This window comes from Rattus rattus, chromosome 2 (genome assembly GCF_011064425.1).
Source record: "Rattus rattus isolate New Zealand chromosome 2, Rrattus_CSIRO_v1, whole genome shotgun sequence".
NCBI lineage: Eukaryota > Metazoa > Chordata > Mammalia > Rodentia > Muridae > Rattus > Rattus rattus.
This window is the reverse complement of record NC_046155.1, coordinates 66,366,908-66,383,595: the sequence shown is the minus strand read 5'-3', so window position 1 is coordinate 66,383,595 and position 16,688 is coordinate 66,366,908. Positions and strand designations below refer to the sequence as shown.

General features: G+C 49.8%; 1 protein-coding gene across 1 annotated transcript in view; it reads left to right on the top strand.

Annotated features, from left to right (window-relative positions):
- The window catches only part of LOC116893106 (serine/arginine repetitive matrix protein 3-like), a 66,885-nt gene that overhangs the window by 2,564 nt on the left and 47,633 nt on the right, over positions 1–16,688 (top strand). The window contains exon 2 of the mRNA XM_032895045.1: positions 882–1,290. Within this exon, the coding sequence (XP_032750936.1) occupies positions 882–1,290 (409 nt within the window). The remainder of the gene's footprint in view (positions 1–881; positions 1,291–16,688) is intronic.

Genomic DNA, 16,688 nt, shown 5'->3' with positions numbered 1-16,688 from the left:
AGGCTAGGCCTTGGCCCAACCAAACAGGTTCAAAACCAAGATGGACACCATGCCTTTGCTGTGCTTTCTGCCTTCCAGTCAGAATGTCCTTGTTCTAGTTTTATTTCTGTTGCTGAGAAAGAAAATATCCTGGGATGGGGGGTGGGGGAGTAAATTCTGGAAGAAAGGATTTCTTTGACTTACAACTCCAAGTTACAATTCACTATTTCAGGAATGTCGGGGTTGGGGGGCTGGGGGACTTCAGATATAACTTACAAAGTCAAGAGTAAATAGATTAAACACACCCTTTCTTGCCAAATTGCATCTAGCCTTCTCTCTAACACTGTTCAGGACCCCTATCCTAGGGAATGGTGCTGCCCACAGTGGGATGAGATTCCCTGTATCAATTAACAATCCAAACAACCCCCAAAGGGCATGCCTGAAGCCCAGCGTGATCTAGATTATTTCCGCTTGAGACTCAATTCTAGGTTGTGTTAAGCTGTATAGTCCAAACTAAATCACTATGAAATAAGTCCCCAGAGCCGCAGATCTGGTCCCCGTGCTGTGCTCTGCTCCATGTGTGTTATATTTTGCCAGACATGTCTTACTAATTGTATACCCTTAGGCACCCACCATGGGGCGCCCGCACACTCTTTTCTGGCAGGGAGTGTCTAGGACATTTCTCAACTCCGCCAACTTCTCTGAAGCAGGGCTGTCCCCTGCTTTACCAGTTGTGAGACTTTAAATGTCACACTATTCAGGGAAGGCTGAATAGGAGGGACCTTGTGCTTTCTTTACGGCTTGTCTGAGTGTAATCAACGTTTGGGACCCTCCCTGATACACTGTGTCCAGTCAGAGTGCCAGGAGCTCCCCAGAGAGGGCATGTAGCTGCATTCTCCCAGTGCAAAGGCCAAAGCTGCAGGAGGGTGGGCGCCCGCGGTGCGCTCCCAAAACCAGGCACCAGGCGTCGCCGTCGCCCCTCGCAGCGCCAGGGCCCCGCCCCCGCCGCGGAGCTGGAGCCCGAGCCGGAGCCGGAGCCCTAGCCCAGTGCTGGAGGCGGCCGGACCGGGCCGGACAGATTTCCTGCTCTCCTGTGGGGCTGCGGGCTGCGGGCTGCGGGCTACGGGCTGCGGGCTTCGGAAGAAGTCACCGGCGGCGTAGGGACCTCACTGCCCACGCGCGTCCCCACGACCCTCCCTCGCGCCGGCGGGGACAGCGGGCACCCCGAAGCGGAGCGGGGCGGGCAGGCGCCCGGGAGATGCGGAGTCGCCGCGGCGGGGCGATCGGCGCGACAGCACCGATCCCTGGGAGGTGAGTGGCCCGGTGAGGGCGAGTGTCAGTGCGTCCGGAGGTGGCTGTGCTTCCCTTGCACATCGAGCAGACCGGGATATCCTGAGCCACTGCCAGGAAGGGGGCCGGTCTTGTCCGGGTGCTGCGTCCAAGCCACCCTCCTAGTGCACAGGGTGCTAGAGACTGGAGATCTTGTGATCTACCTGCCCGAGGCGCGGTCCGAACTTGGCTACCACCTCAGCAGCGCTCTCTGTGAACAGCTACGCAGAGGGCGTGTGTCTGCGGGGTGACGACTGTGGGAAGAAGATAGCGACCGGGGGACTGCGTGAAGGGAGTGCAAATGGGAGGGAGTGCCAACCGGTGTGTTGGGGGCTGCGCACGCAGGGCTTGAGACTGGAGCTTTTCCAGAAAGTGACTGAGTTACGCCAACTCCCGGCTCAGCGGGGGCGCTGCGCGGATGCTGGTGGTAGGGTCGGGCGCCTTCCTAGGCAGGCATCAGTTGGGGATTCAGCGTCGAGGTGGGGAAACCTGGCAGGTAGCTCAGATCTGACACCAGGAATTGCAGTCAGTGGGGGGACCTGAGGAGGTCCTGGAGCCAAAGGCCAGCGGTACCCATCTTGGTGTTTCCTGGGACCATCTGGGGAAGGCTCGGAGACCCACAGGGTGATGAGGTAGAGCCAAGCCTGAGGACTAAGGACTGTACCTGACCTAAATTCCTTCTAGACGTGAAGTATTATTCTAGAAAGGTTAGAGTGTGATGTATGCAGGTTTATATTGAGTTACAACGACTCTGTAAGTGCTGGAACCTAAGAAACTACAGGAAGAAAATGGAACCTTGACTGTGTCAGAGAGTTTGAAGGAAGACCAGCAAAGGGTGTTCATGTGTTCTAGAAATGACTGTCTTTTGCCCAGTCAGTAATGTCCTTGCACTTAAGCGTCTCATGACCCAAGGTGCCTGGACACATTGGAACGATGTTTATGCATTTATTTCCCTACAATGTAAAAACCTATGCTTAGTTAAAGTGGAGCAGGGGGGAAAAGGTTGGGAACGTTTTCCCAAAGCTGAGAGACTAAGCCAAAGGGGCCTAAAACAGTGGATTGCTGGTGGTTGTCAAGGTCCCTTAGCTTTCAGGACATGGATGAAAGACGGAGGCTGAGTCTCTCAGTGCAAGTTCAAGGCCCTGGGCAAACAAAAGGCCAGGCGTTGGTTTGCCTACAAGGTGGGGTCCACGTTGTCAGGGAGAGGGCTTCTGCCTCCTTGAACACCAGGTTGGGGCCCAGGTCCTAGTTTCTTGGGATTAATATTATCTGTGAATCACCACCACCCCCTCAACACAACCTAACAGTTTTCTGCTTCGGAAGTTGATAGCAGCTGCCTGTCTTACTGAAAGGCTAGGTCATTGGATAAACTGGATTTGATAATCCAGAACCTCTCAAGAAAATCAGTCCCGAAGTTTCAGTAAGGGAGGCGTTGTCCTTGGATGCTTCCTGGAGCTCCTGTCTGGTTACAAGGTTAGAACAGAGCTGGCCATTGGTTCCCAGCCTGGGAACTCATGTGTCCCTGCTGTGGAAGCACGCTTGGCCCAGCAGTGCTCCTGGGTCAGCAGCCCTACCACCTCTGAGATAGCCTGGAGGAAGACTTGAAACTCTGCCCTCGTAGCTCTGTCCTGGGAGCATCTCCTGAGCCCTAGGCATTCCTCGCATGCAAATCTTTTAAACCGGAGGAAGTGTAGAGACGTATGGGAAGGTGCATGCAACCATTTCAGTCAAATTGTGCTTCTGCGCCTGACGGTCCCTCTTTGATCCTCATGGCTCCATCTCTGAGGACATTTATTGAAACCACGCCCCTGCTGGTCAGAGACAAATCTGTAGGCTGAGGCAGGTTCTGCAGTGCGCCTGCGTTTTCTTCTAAGGCAACCACCTCACCCCTAACATGTCCTAAATCAAAGGGGTGCCTTCATCTCCCCCGCCCCAACTCCACCCGCCCAACTCTAATGCTATCTTCACCCTTTTGAACACACTAGCTTCCTTTCGGTTTCCAAACGGGATGCTCAACAGGGGCCTAGGTTAGACCAGGACTGTGAGTTCAGTCCTTGGAAGCAGTCTCTTGCTAGCTGCTGTTGGATGGAAAAACCGGTGATGAAGTAAGGCTCCCTGGAGCATGTGTGCTTATGTGTAAGGCTCTCTGGAGCATGTGTGCTTGTGCGAATGAGCTTCTGTGCTTTCCATAGATGTCTGTTGCGATGTCTATTGATGTACACTGGATCACGGAGAGAGTAGACAAACCCAGAAAGGAGATGCAGGGCCAGTTCTTAAGGGGATACTGAATCGAAGAAACCCTACAGGACTTCCCAAGGAGGTTTGGGGCAATAGGGAAACAGGAACTACATGCGTTCTCTTCCCTCGCTAATGCATTTTCTTGTTTATGGTGTTTGGGTCTCACCTGGGGAGGCTCTGCCCCAAAACAGAAGGGAATGCTGCTGTTGGAGGAGAGTTGGGTCTCTTAGCACCTGAGAATTACTTGAGAAAGCCCTGTGCAATGTAGGTCATCGTTGGCTTGCTGTCTCCTAGCAGATAGCATTGTGGCCTCATCTCCCCGGAGGCCTCTAACTTTCTAAACCAGAAGACGTGCCTGTTTAGCTTCCAACTCAATTGTTGAGTGACTTAGCCCTCTGGACCCTGGCCAGAGAGTAATCTTTCTTCTTCTTGGTTCCATGGAAGGACATTTGGCCCTATTCTGAAGTACTTGTTCAAGTCTATTTTAGGTTTCTAGTTGATTTGTTTTAAAAGTTCAACTCTTCCACCAGTGTGTCAATAAGGAGTCCGTCTTTGAGACCTTGGACTTTGGGGTTAGGCTTGGATTCAAATTCTGCCTCTGGTGTGGTTCTTGTTTAAATGACTTAAGTTCAGACAATGCTGCTCATTCCTCGGGGGTGGACTGGCCATCACTGCTCTGCTGGGACGGGCTCAGAGGATGCATACACATTAGGAAGCATGTGCACAACACCCAGGGAACTGAGTCTGTTTCCTAAAGTACTTAATGCTATACACATCATACATGGTAAAAACCAACACAGGACCAGGGAGATGGCTCAGTGGGAAAAGTGTTTGCCTTCCAAGCGAGAGGACCCAAGTTCAAGACCCAGAACCTACCTAAAACATGCCGGGTGTGATGCTGCACACCTGTAATCCCAGCTCTGGAGAGGCAGAAACAGGTGCATGTCTGGGACTTGCTGGGTTTGACAGCCTAGGCTATTTGGTGAGTCAGGCCAACAAGAGACACTGTTTCTAAGAAGGTAGCCGGCACCTGAGAAATGACGCTGAAGGTTGTCCAGCAAGTGAAAAACATTGTTAGTGGATAGAGTCTTTCTCTGTAGGCCACCTGAAAGACTAGTGGGGATCAATATGACGTGGCATTCTAGGCAGCTTTAATTTTTGCATGATGAGCTGAACGATTTTGTAAAATTTGCATAATTTAGTTATCTAGTCTCATAATGCTTTCACTTATGGTGCACGAGTGAATCCATTCTCCATAATGCACCACTGATTCTGGTGTTAGTGGTCCACGAGGCAAAACTACAGCTGGCTGTGGACATTAACCTGGGTTTGTGGCCTGAATTAAACCAAGCTGGGTGTGAAGCCAGGCAGAAACCAGGCAACCGCAGCACCAAGAGGCAGTGTAGCCCAGAAGGAAGCATGCAGAGGAATAAAGGCATAAGAACAGCCTTGCAACCATCACATAAGAGGACGAAGCTGTGGACGGCCCCCAATGCCCAGGGCTTAACTCCTTCTCCTCCAGAGAATAGGGCAGCAGCTCGGGAACATCTCTGAACCTCTCCAGGTGCTAGGGCAGTGGTTCTCAACCCGTGGGTTGTGACCCCTTTGGGGTTGTATATCAGATATCCTGCATATCTGATACTCCCATTATAATTCATAACAGTAGCAAAACTATAGTTATGAAGTAGCGATTTTTTGGTTTTTATGGTGGGCTGGGTCACTACAACATGAGGAACTGTAGAAAAAGGTCACAGCACTAGTAAGGTTGAGAACCACTGCTCTGGGGGCTCTCTGACCAGAGTCCACCTGCCCTCCAGATGGTTGGGATGTATAAACCACACCTAAAGGTGATAGGAATATACAATGTTTCTAACTCTCCAGGAGAGGCAGATGGTGGGGCTGATGGGCTGGGAGGGTTCTCCTTTGGGAATTACCCACCCTTTTCTTTTCTCAGGTCCTGTGGCAGCTCCACAAATCTCACAGGTTGGGGTCCACCCCATCCAGGTGTGCCACACAGGGACTTTTGATGTGGTTCACAGCCTCTGTACTCACTGCGTCTGGCTCTCTGCCAGAAATATGGGTCTCTTTCTTTCAGTTACATAAATAAATACTTCAAAGGGTTTGGTGAAGCTTACGAAATAAAAAAAAAAAACTCTTAGCCACGTAATTCAGAAAAACAAATTAACATATCCTTTTATATTGATTCCCAATGAAGGAGAGGCCATATAAAATAGTTCTAAAGAATGGTTGCCTATTTTGAAATCATTTCAAAATACAACCAAGAATGCATTTGATCTAGCTTGCCACAGAATTGGTATCGAATACTAATAACAACAGGGAGTCAAAAACAGACAGAAACTCCATCAAGAGGAAGGAAGCTCAATTGAAAATTGGTCCTTAGCTGTGCTGTGCTATAGTCTGGTGTTTGAGTATCAGTAGACTGGGGTGAAGAGTGGCGCGTTGATTGCGAAGTTTGTTTGGGCCTCTGGCCTGAGTGTGGGTAACACAGACTCTGATTCCTTAGATATCCACTGTGGGGTGACAGTTTGGCCACGAGCTCCTGCAGCAGATGTGTGATTCTGCACCTGCCAGGGATGGCTGGACTATTACAGTACCCGGGGCTCAGGATGTTTGGGGTATGAAGAGGAAGAATGCACGGGCAAGGGCAACAGAGCCAGTGGTGTGGGAGTCTGCGGAGGAACAGCCAAGGAAGCCCAGCCCAGAGGGTTCTTCAGCCATGTCACCCTGCCTGGAACAGAGCCACCAATAGAACAGACAGGTCTTTGTTTCCCGAGGGAGATGGCACAAACTGGGGCTCTGGGCAAGCACTTTGAGGTGGAATGATGATGTCAGAAGGATGTGATCCTTCAGTATGTTCCTGAGCAGGTGTGATTCTTCTACCCTGTCTCTTTCTCTCCCACCTCCCCCGTGTGTGTGTGTGTGTGTGTGTGTGTGTGTGTGTGTGTGTGCGTGCGCGCGCGCGCGCGCGCGCGCGCGCTCACAGGAATACTTACCCACACATGCCCTCGTCAGAGGTTCATAGGTGTCTGGGGTAGTTTCTCCATCTACGTTTAAAAAGATGTTTATTTTATATTATGTGTATGAGTATTTGCCCACAGGCTTGATGCACGCACACTGTACTCTTGCCTCACGCCCACCGGAGTCATATCCTCTGGAACTGGAGTTAAAGGTATTTGTGAGTCGCCAAATGGGTGCTGGGAACTGAACCCAGGTTTCTACGAGAGCAGCAAGTGCTCCTAGCCATTGAGCCATCTGGCTATCCCTCTCCATCTTGTTTATTGAGTCAGGACCTCTCACTGGCCTGGAGCTCACTGGCTTGTCTAAGTCTTTGGGTTACAGGTAAAGCCACCACCCTTGGCATTTTACACCGGTGCTGGGGATCGAACTCAGGTAGTTATACTCATGTGGCAAGCACCTACTGAGCCGACTCCACAGCCTGAGGATTCCCATCTTTAGAACAGGAGACAGACCTGGATATAACAAAGGTTCTCGTGCAGTGTCAGAGAGAAACATGGCTTACGCTTGCAGATCAGTCAGGGGCTTCCTCACTTGAACCAAGAGCTTGAAAGTGCCCAAGTCTCTGTCCCAGTGTCCTTGGGGCAGGTGCTAGGTTTCTAGTCAAGAAACAGACGTAATTTTTGTTAGGACTTGGATCTATTTGTATACTTCCAGCTGGACATTAGTCACCATTTGTACTGAGGAGAAAATTAGTTCCATTTTTTTCTCCTCCACTAGCTTTCTGGATTCTTGTTTGGATAGATTCTTGATTGCAGTGTATTATGACAAGTGGCCTTTAGACTATGCCATTTTATTTTGTCTCCCACTCCAAGGACCTGAAGATTCCAGGCTGGCTGTGTCTCCCCAGCCAGCCTCTAAGCAGTTTGCTCTGAGGGCTGTGTGCTCTGTACACAAGGCACTGACCTTGACTCAAGGCCAACAAGCCCAAGTGCTGTCCTGAGAGCAAGATGCCCCCTCTGTGGGGCCTGGAAGTGGGGAGCGCTATCTGCCACAGGTAGCGTGTGAAGCTCTGCCAGCTTTGACCTTCCTTTCTTCTCCAGCTCAAAGAGGCCAGCCTCAAAGCTGGACACCCACCTGCAGGACTTGATGCCCTGCCTGGAGGCCTCCCTTCTTACTTCCACCTGTCTGCCTGAAATTCCCGTCACGGGAACCAGTTTTTATTGAGTTCTATTGTTGGGATTCCCCACACAGGTAGATTTCCATCCCAAGGGAGGACCAAATCTCCTCGAGAGATGCTGACTTACGAGCACCCTGCATGGAGACAGACGCGGACAAGGGCTCTAATCAGACTTTGAAGATACCAGCAGTCCATTTTTCTCATGGCATAATTTCCCACAGATAGTCTTGCCCTAGCCCAGTGCTTCTTGACCTTCCTAATGCTGTGACCCTTCAATATAGTTCCTTCAATATGTTCCCTCCTCACCATAGAATTATTTTCATTGCTAATTTATAAGTTATTTTGCTACTATTGGAAATTTGAATCTGCGGTTTTTCAATAGTATAGGTAATCTCTGCAAAAGGGTTGTTTGACCCCCAAAGGGGTCACACTCACCTGTTGAAGACCATTGTAACAGTTCCATATCAATCATGTGTTCTAGAACATACTGCAGATTGTGGGCTAGTTGTTTTAAGGAGAGAAGGGATGAGTTATTAGAAGTGGGAAAGCCTCTAACTTCCTCCATGGATAAAGTGCTTCCTTCTACCGAATGCCCTAGACTGCTTTCCAGGTCTCTTAGAGACCCAAGGGAACTCCCTGAGGGGACAAGTCCAGATGAAGGCATTTCTTGTCCAAGTTTCTCCCCAATCTTTCTCCCTTCATCCCAGTTTCCCTTCACCCTGATCTTCTACCGACATGGAGGAGAGGGAAGGGGCTGAGAGAAGAGAGAGGAAAAAGGGAAGCTGTTGAGCTAGGCAGTGAAGGAGTGAGCTAGACTCGAAGAGACCAAGCTTCTGTTTCTCACCCCGGCACATGCTCTTTCAGAACGAGTGTGGAGTCTTCTATCTTGGGCACGCCTGGGAAGAAGATGAGAACTAGGGCCTAGCCTGAGACAGTTCTAGAAAGCATGGTGGTACACGGTTGCATCCCGTTAGAATCCAGGCCCTAACACCTTAGTCCTCTGCCATAGATGCTCTCTCCAAGTTACAGGGGAAGCAGCCAGTGTGATTTAATAAGCAGCCAGAAGGTATATGTCCTGTCTGTTGCATTCAAGGGTGCGCAGACGCTCAGTCTGGGCCAGCAAATCGTTGCTGTAGGGTACTTCCTTTAATGAACACAAGGCTTGCAAATGTTCTCTCAAAGAGCATAAAATATTTAGCTTCGTAGATAAAACTCCTCCAGAGTCCTGGTTGTACTGTGCTGTTCACTGATAAAACAAAAACAAAGCAAAAAAAGAAAAAGAAAAAGAAAAGAAAAAAGAAAAAAAGAAAAAGAAAAGAAAAAAAAAACCCTCCTGGTTTCTCAGCCACATTATCCTGCATTGTTACAAAAGGAAGGAGTCCTTGTTCCCAACCACTTTTCTTGGCTAGTGATTTCCCTGGACTTAAAAGCAGCCTACAGGAACAGGAGACACTTATGTGCTAGATGGGGGTGTTCTGACACAGCCAGTCACCCTGTCCTTAACTTCCAGCCGTTGTTGACTTAGGGTTCTTTGCCTGAGCTCCCAGCCGCTCTTGATCAAGCATATCAGTAATTCAATACATTTCCTTTTGCCCACAGAGCAGTCCTCTGTGCATGACATCATCAGCCTACTCTCTTAAACTTTATTTTTTAAATCAAAGCTCCAACTTGTGCTCAGATGTAATATAAAAATGCAAGAATTGGACATTTAATAAGTTTAATAAGTTTGTACTGTGCTGATTTAGTTTGTACTGATTTAGGGCTGTTCTTAGCCACCTAGAAACATTTCAAGGGCTCGTTCTGAGTTTTCCCCCAAATGCTAGCAGTGTTTGATGGTCTGTAAGAAGGGACAAATGGGATGCTTAGATCTTTATTGAATCCTTAGACTATATACACAGCATGCTTATATACACAGCCTGTCCTATGGATGTCCCAGATCCCCAGGGATGAGAAAGCTACCACCCCAAGGGAGGAGAGGTGATCCAGTGCAGAGGTGGGGCAGAACAGGTGGGATGGGCTTGCAGGGAACTGGAAGGGTTTAACTGAGGAGGGCAGGCTTGGGTGTGAACGCTTTCTTGGCAGCCAACAGGACTGAAGTATTTCAGACAGAGAGGCTTCTGTAAGCTTGCCTCGCAGCGGGAAGTGGCTTCTCCTGCCTGGGGAACAGCAGGTGTCTGGATGCAGCTAGCTGGAGCAGGGTCAGGAGGAGTAGGACAAGACAGAGCTTTGGGGCTCATCAATCAGAGGGACACCAGCCAAGAGTCTGGACCTGCCTGAGGGACCTGTGCCTCCCTTGGAGATTCCGAAGCATGCTGGCAGTTCCATCCGTAGAGATACGTGTTTGCGGACCACTTTTCATAGGTTTGAGAGTCTTGAGCGACCTCTCTCCTATCATGAACCCTGGGAATTTGGGGCTAGGAGGATGACTCAGTAGGTAAGAAAGCACTTGCCGTGCATGGTTTAGAAACAGCTGAGTGTGCTGGCTTATGTCTGCAGTGTGGCTAGAGGCTAAGGAAAGAGCTGACGGTTTTAGGTGCGACCCGGAGCAGAGGTTAATTTAGGGAAACTGAGGCTGCAGGCTGAGTTCCTAAGCTATGTCATGACACTAATCAGAGGTACCCTAAGTAATAAGGCCTAGGGGGTCTGGCTAGGGTGACCAGGTGTCCCTGGAGCAGATGTTGGTTCAAAAGTCAAGGGTGAGGCCAGGTTGTGAGATGTGGGGTGCACAGTACAAGCTCCTGACTCTCTTGGGTGGGTCGGGTCTGTTCAACAGAAGCAAAGAGCCCGTAACTCAAAACTGCCTCTCTGGGCTAACCTGTTCATCTTAAGATTCAGCAAAACTATCATATCAGGGATATAGGGTCCTCAGAGTCAGGGTGTCTGCCAGCTTCCACAGGCAAAGCTGCCACAAATAGGCCCACAAAGTTTCTAGTGGTAAACTTTGACCTCTCTGGGGGACAAACCTGATTTTCATTTGCCCTAGCATCCATGATGTTTCATACAAGGACCTCAGCCTATGCAGGAGCCCACATTTTAAGTTTCCTTTGAATCTGCGTAGAGTAGGAATGAGACCTCCGGGAAAGGCGTGAAGAAGGAGAGTGTCACAGCGTTCAGTTCACAGCACCTTGGCTGGTCGCACCTTGCAGGAAAGAGAAAAGAGACACAATTGCAGCGGGAGAAGGAGGGAGCCCGAGAGAAGAGGCTTGGGCTTGTGGGACAAGCCTGAGTGTACATTTCCCAAGAACTGACTGAACAGAAATGCAGACACTGCCTCCTTTCTGTCAGAAGACAGGAAGCTCTCTGAAGGCCCCCTTGTCCAAACTCATGGTGGGCAGCACCAATGCCTCTGGGTTCTTCTTCAGTCCTTGCTCTGACTCGGGTACCTGCCCGCTCACACAGGGCAGTCTCTAGGTCTGAAACGCAGATGTAGACCAACATCTGTGCATATGAGTTTGAAATCATTGCACGTTGAAGAAGCAGTCCCGAAAAGGCATTGTTGCCAAATAGAAGGAGAAACAAAGAGACATTCCTCTCTAGTTACGTTCTCAGTGACTTTCCTCGTGCACTTTAACGTCACCAGAAATAGATTTTCTGTACGACTCTTTCTGTTTGCCAACAGCTGAAGTCACCTCCTGCCTTCCTCTGCCTAGGAGGCAGTGTGCTTCAGCTCCCTATTTAGAGATGGAGCTTGTCCCCAGAGGCCCTTAAGAAAAGTAAGCCTTACCTGGAACCCCGTGGCATACTTCAGGGATCAGGAGTTCAATGTCTCCCTCCCATTCTGAGCTGGGTAGACAGGTCCCTCATCCCCTGCTTCCTGAACTGGAAGCACCGTTCATGCTGCTGGGCCTCAGAAAATGAGGCCCGCCCTGTGTCCAGCTGAGAAAGGTGAGGTCCACTGAGGAGAACCTGAAGGTGAGACTCTGGCTTGGAGCTCTGAATCCACTGACTGTCTGCTCTGCTCTGCTCTGCCCTGCCTAAGTGATGCTCACCCATATTCCCCAGGGGATTTTTTCCACCCAGCATATCGCCTCTGGGAGGAGTCTCAACGGCCGCCCGGGTATGTGTCTCAAGCACAGTGTGCTTTGTTTGGCAAATGATTTATTGTTTGTTTTATTCAAATGCACGTCCCGAATGGATAGGGTTGTGCTGGGCAGAGATCGATGAGATGGATCCTGGCTACTCTGCTTAGCTTCAGCTTCAGGGATTGATAGCTACTGAAGCGTGGTGTCCTTTCCTTGCGGCTTGGGATCTTGGAAGCTGGGGCGGGCAGGCTCAATTTACCAATCTGCTTTTTTAACCTAGAAGGTGGAGAGGGTGACCATTGCCAGGGCGACTGCTCCGAGCTCATCCCTAGAACGTTCGACTGTTAGAGGTTATATTGGCAATGGAGTGACTAGTTCCTAGTAACTAGGTTAGGATGCGATGGTTAGAGCTAGAAACTCCCTGAGAAGAGGGCCAGGACCCACTGGGAAGAGGGACCCTAGGCTTGAATGCCCTGCCTCTTCGTGGAATCTCTGCTGGGGCCTCACTTAAGGTTCAATCCGTGGGTTCTGCTCTTCATCCTTAAAGTCAGGTTCCCAGAGAGCTGGTAGAGGTGTGACCATCCACATGGGCAAGTACCTCCCTTTGCTCTCCCTAGACTAGAATTTGGGGAACAAGAAGTGAACCCCAAGTCTGGCTGAGTGAGGACCAGCACAAAGTGCATGAGGGGAGATCCATCCCTGAGAATAGCAGACAGCTACCTTGTCTCCTAGGCCTCAGCCTTAGTCTCAGCTGAGGCATGTATGTGATGTCACCTCAGCTGCTGGTAGAGTGTGGGCTCCTTTGTACTCTTGTATCAGAGCTCACATCACACACTCAAGAGCCAGCCCAGAAAGGTGTTGCCTTCAAATAGAAAAGGAGAGGCTGTTGTCATTCTGTTCCCCCACTCACTTTCCACAGATGTCCTGACATAATGAGAAGCACATTTTCTGGGCAAGCCTTTCCAGGCATCCGACAAATGAAGTCCCCTGCTACCTTTTGCTTTATGAGAGGTTTGTCCAACAATCTCATCTGGCCATTCAGACCTAGAGTCTGTCACCAGCTTTATGTCAGAGTGCTAAGGCAGATGAGAGGTGAAGTATAGCCAAGTTCCTTCCAGGTCATGATCAGACTCACTGGCTGAGGGAGCTGAGAGTTCAGGAACAGCAGAGCCCAAGCCCACATAGGGCCATCCAGCCCTGTGGCCTCTCACCTTAGTCTCTGGTGTCACAGTGGTCTCCAGCAGCCTCCCGCCCAGACCTCCCTGTAGAAGAAGGAAACAGCATATATGTCCCAATAGAAAGTCAACCTACAATTGAATCTAGACTAACCCCAGTGAGAGCCTCCTTGCTCTGAAGGGCCAGACTGGGACGGTGGGCCTTCTTCAAAGTTTCCTCTGTGTGCTATTTTCCTTGGCTTGAGCTTGCAGGTCCTCCTTGCGGTCAGAGGTGGAATCAGCACCATCGAAACCATGTGAACCTTCAGGGTTTACACTCGAACCCGTAGCAGTGGGGTAAGAGCAAAGGACAGATGGCTCCCTCAGGACACACCACATTCTGCATTCTCCTCAGGTGGTGTGGTTCATCGATACAGTGGGGAGAGCACGGGGTAGTGCCCTCAGACATGGGGGAGCTGAGCTCAGAGTGAGGTCTCTGGAGATGACAGTATGGCCAGAGGTGTGTACCTGTCCCTCCATCTGAACATTGCCAAAGGAGCACCCACATAGTGAGTTTTGCTTATTTTTCCTATGATTTCATGCCATTTTAAAAATTCCAACTGGAAGAGGCTGCTGAGTTGTTCATTGGGGTCTCCGGGGTGTTTCCCAGTCCCCGGCACTCGCTGTGCCGGGGGACAGCAATTTTGCAGGCTTTATAAAGCTCCCATAGGAATCTCAGCATGTGGCCAGGGCTAGAACTCTGGGGCTTTTGTAGAGTCCTAAGAATGAGGTCAGGCTCTTTCGCTATAGAGGAGGACAGGAGAGTAGTCAGGAGGATAGGAGGACACAGCTCCTGAACCCAGATTGATATTCACTGTGGGCAATCCCAAAGTACTATCTGTCTGCGTTCCTTCCCCTGGTCAAGAAAGCCCTGGAGGGAAGCAGCTGGAAGGAGCCAGCCAGGACACATTGACCATGGTGTGGCAGGGTCCAATGTCAAGGGTTCTCTTTGAAAAAAGACTGAGGTTTTGCAGGCCTGGGTTCGCTGATAGTTGTGTGCTGGGCAGCTTAGTGATGGAGCAGTCTCATAGACCATTGCTGTGTTCTCCGTCATTCTTGTTCACCTGAGAAACGGGGCTTCTGTGCTACACTCTCGGGTGGACCAACACCCCACACTCCTGCTGTCCTTACTTATTGTGGAATCTAGCTCTCACATCTGTCTGCCCTCTGGGAGGCCATGAAGGTCTGTCCCCTAAGTGGCTAGCCCTGTGGACCTCAGCCCTGCTTTGCAACCTCCTATAGGAAGGAGCTGGCTATGCTGAAGCCCTTGGCCATCCACATGGACCTGAAGTCTCTCCTTCCAGGCACCCTGACTTCTTTTTTGCATGTGTTATAGGAGTCGCACTGTTCATTGGGGGCCATCTCTGGCATTTTGGCTGGTTAGTTGTCCCAACTCTGCCCTTAGACCACCTCACTGAACATGGTAAGACTGGCCTGGGTTTGCTTTTAAAGAGCTTCACTTTGCCATGAGGGATCTGTTTCCCTACTCACTGTCTCTCCCTGTCACATAGAGGAGACCAAAGCAAATGACAAGGTAGGTGGTTTCCCCCATAGCCACTTGCCCTGGCTCCCTCCCCACCATCTCCCCTGACTGTTCCATCTCTGTTCTCCCACTCAGAACTTTGCAGCCAGGGCTTCTTAGCCTTTGACTGAGGACACTGGAGTTGGCCAATGTGTTGACCCAGAGCCAGCCCTCTAAGGGCAGCTGCAGATGTCTGGAGCCTTTGGTAGCTTTGCTTCCAGCCCTGCCCTGGGGCAGAGGCCTGGAGAGTGGCTCCTTGAGCTGGCATGGAACGACATGCCATTCCTTTGGCATGAGTAATGGCAAAGCTCCAAAACGCCTGGTGTTTTCTCCCTGTTGTCTAGTGTCAGGGATGGCCTTACCCTGTGTGGAGGGCACAGCGGGCAGCCTTCCTGGAACTGGGCATCACCTAGGGGCATAGTGCAGGAGCAGGAGCATGGTGGAAACACCCTGACTGAGGCCTTGGGAAGCCAATCTATCTTTAGCTCCCTGCAGGAGTCGGGGAGAATCCCAATTATAAAATGTTTTGCCAATCAGCTTCTGATTTGAAAATCACTTTAAATTCATTTTAGGGATCCATAGAGAGTTTTGCTTTGAGAAAAAGCTTACCAAAGTAACTTCATGCTGGATAGTGTGTGTGTGTGTGTGTGTGTGTGTGTGTGTGTGTGTGTGTGTGTTTTTCAAAGAACAACCTGAAGTATCATTCCTCAATTTTATTTTATTTTTTGAGACAGGGTGTGTCAGTTGACCCAGAATTCCCTGCTTTGGTCTGATTGGCTGGCCAGAGGAGTCCCAGGATTCTCCTGTCTCCTCCGCAGCACTGACTTTACAAGCGCAGTTCACCACTCCTTGATTTTAACAAATGTTCTGTGGCTCAAGCTCAGGTTTTCATGCTCATGTGACCAATATTTTAACCTAAGCCATTTCCCTGGCCTTTTCATTTTCCTTTCGTGGAAGGTCCATATCACATACAAAGGTTTCTGTTTCTCTGCAGGATCTCAGATAAATCTGGAATTTGAGGTTAACATTCAGAAGGGGGCCTAATTGGTTGCCTTTGTTTCCCAATGCCTGATTTCTGATGAATCCCCCTCATAGGATCAAAATGTATCCAGCAGTCAGGTTCGTGTTGGTACAGCGTGGGGTCTGGCTCCAGGAGGGAACATCCCTGTAGAAAGCCTGCGCTGGAAAACACGCATAACAAGTACAAGGCACATTTGGGTGAAGTTTAAACACTGTGTCAAGATGCGTGAAAATAGATTTAGTTGCAGTGTCAAGCAGATGATGTCTTTGGAAAATGAGTATCTGTACAAATTGAAAGAGCATGTGAGGACAGAGTTCCAACTTTGTTTATACAGTCTGTGGAGACAGTTATAGGAGTATGGGCATGGCTGCTTTCAATAGGAGGATAGAGAAGGAGGGTGAGATGACAGTAAGGCACATGATAAGGGCTGGGATGAGGCTCAGTGGCTAAAGTACTTTCTCTGCAAGCATGAGAGCCTGAGTTCAAACCCCATCATCTACCTAAGAAGCCAAACATAGTGGCATGTGTCTGTAACCCCAGTGCAGGGAGATAGAGACAGGATGGTCATTGGGTCTTGCTATCTGGTCTGTCTGGGCTAATTTGGGAGCTCCAAGTTTAGTGGAGACCCTATCTCCAGAACATAAAGGGGAAGCCCAGCAGGATAGATCACTGAGTTAAAGTTATATCTTTCTTACTATTCAATTGCTGTAACACCATGACCAAGGTTAACGTACAAAAGAAAGCATTTAATTAGGAAGGTTAGTCCATGATCATCATGGGGGAAGCAGGCAGCAGGCATGCAGGCAGGCACAGTGCTGGAGCAGGAGCTGAGAGCTTACATCTTACCCACAAGCACGAGGTAGAAAGAGACTGTGCCTGGCATGGGCTTTTGAAACCTCAAAGCACACCCCCAGTGGCACACTTCTCAACAAGGCCACATTTCCTAGTCTTTCCTTTAAAGCTCAGCAACTAGGGACCAAGCATTCAAACATGCGAGCCTCTGAAGGACATTCTCATTCAAACCACAAGGCACTTGATGCCAAACCTGCTGATCTTAGTTCAGTCCTGGGCCCCACATGGTGGAGGAAGAGAATTGACTCTCTTAAGTTGTCCCTTGGCCTTGAACCCTGACACACATACACACAAGTATGCAAAGGAAAAGAATGAATTTACTACATAAATAATACATAAATAAATGCAATTTAAA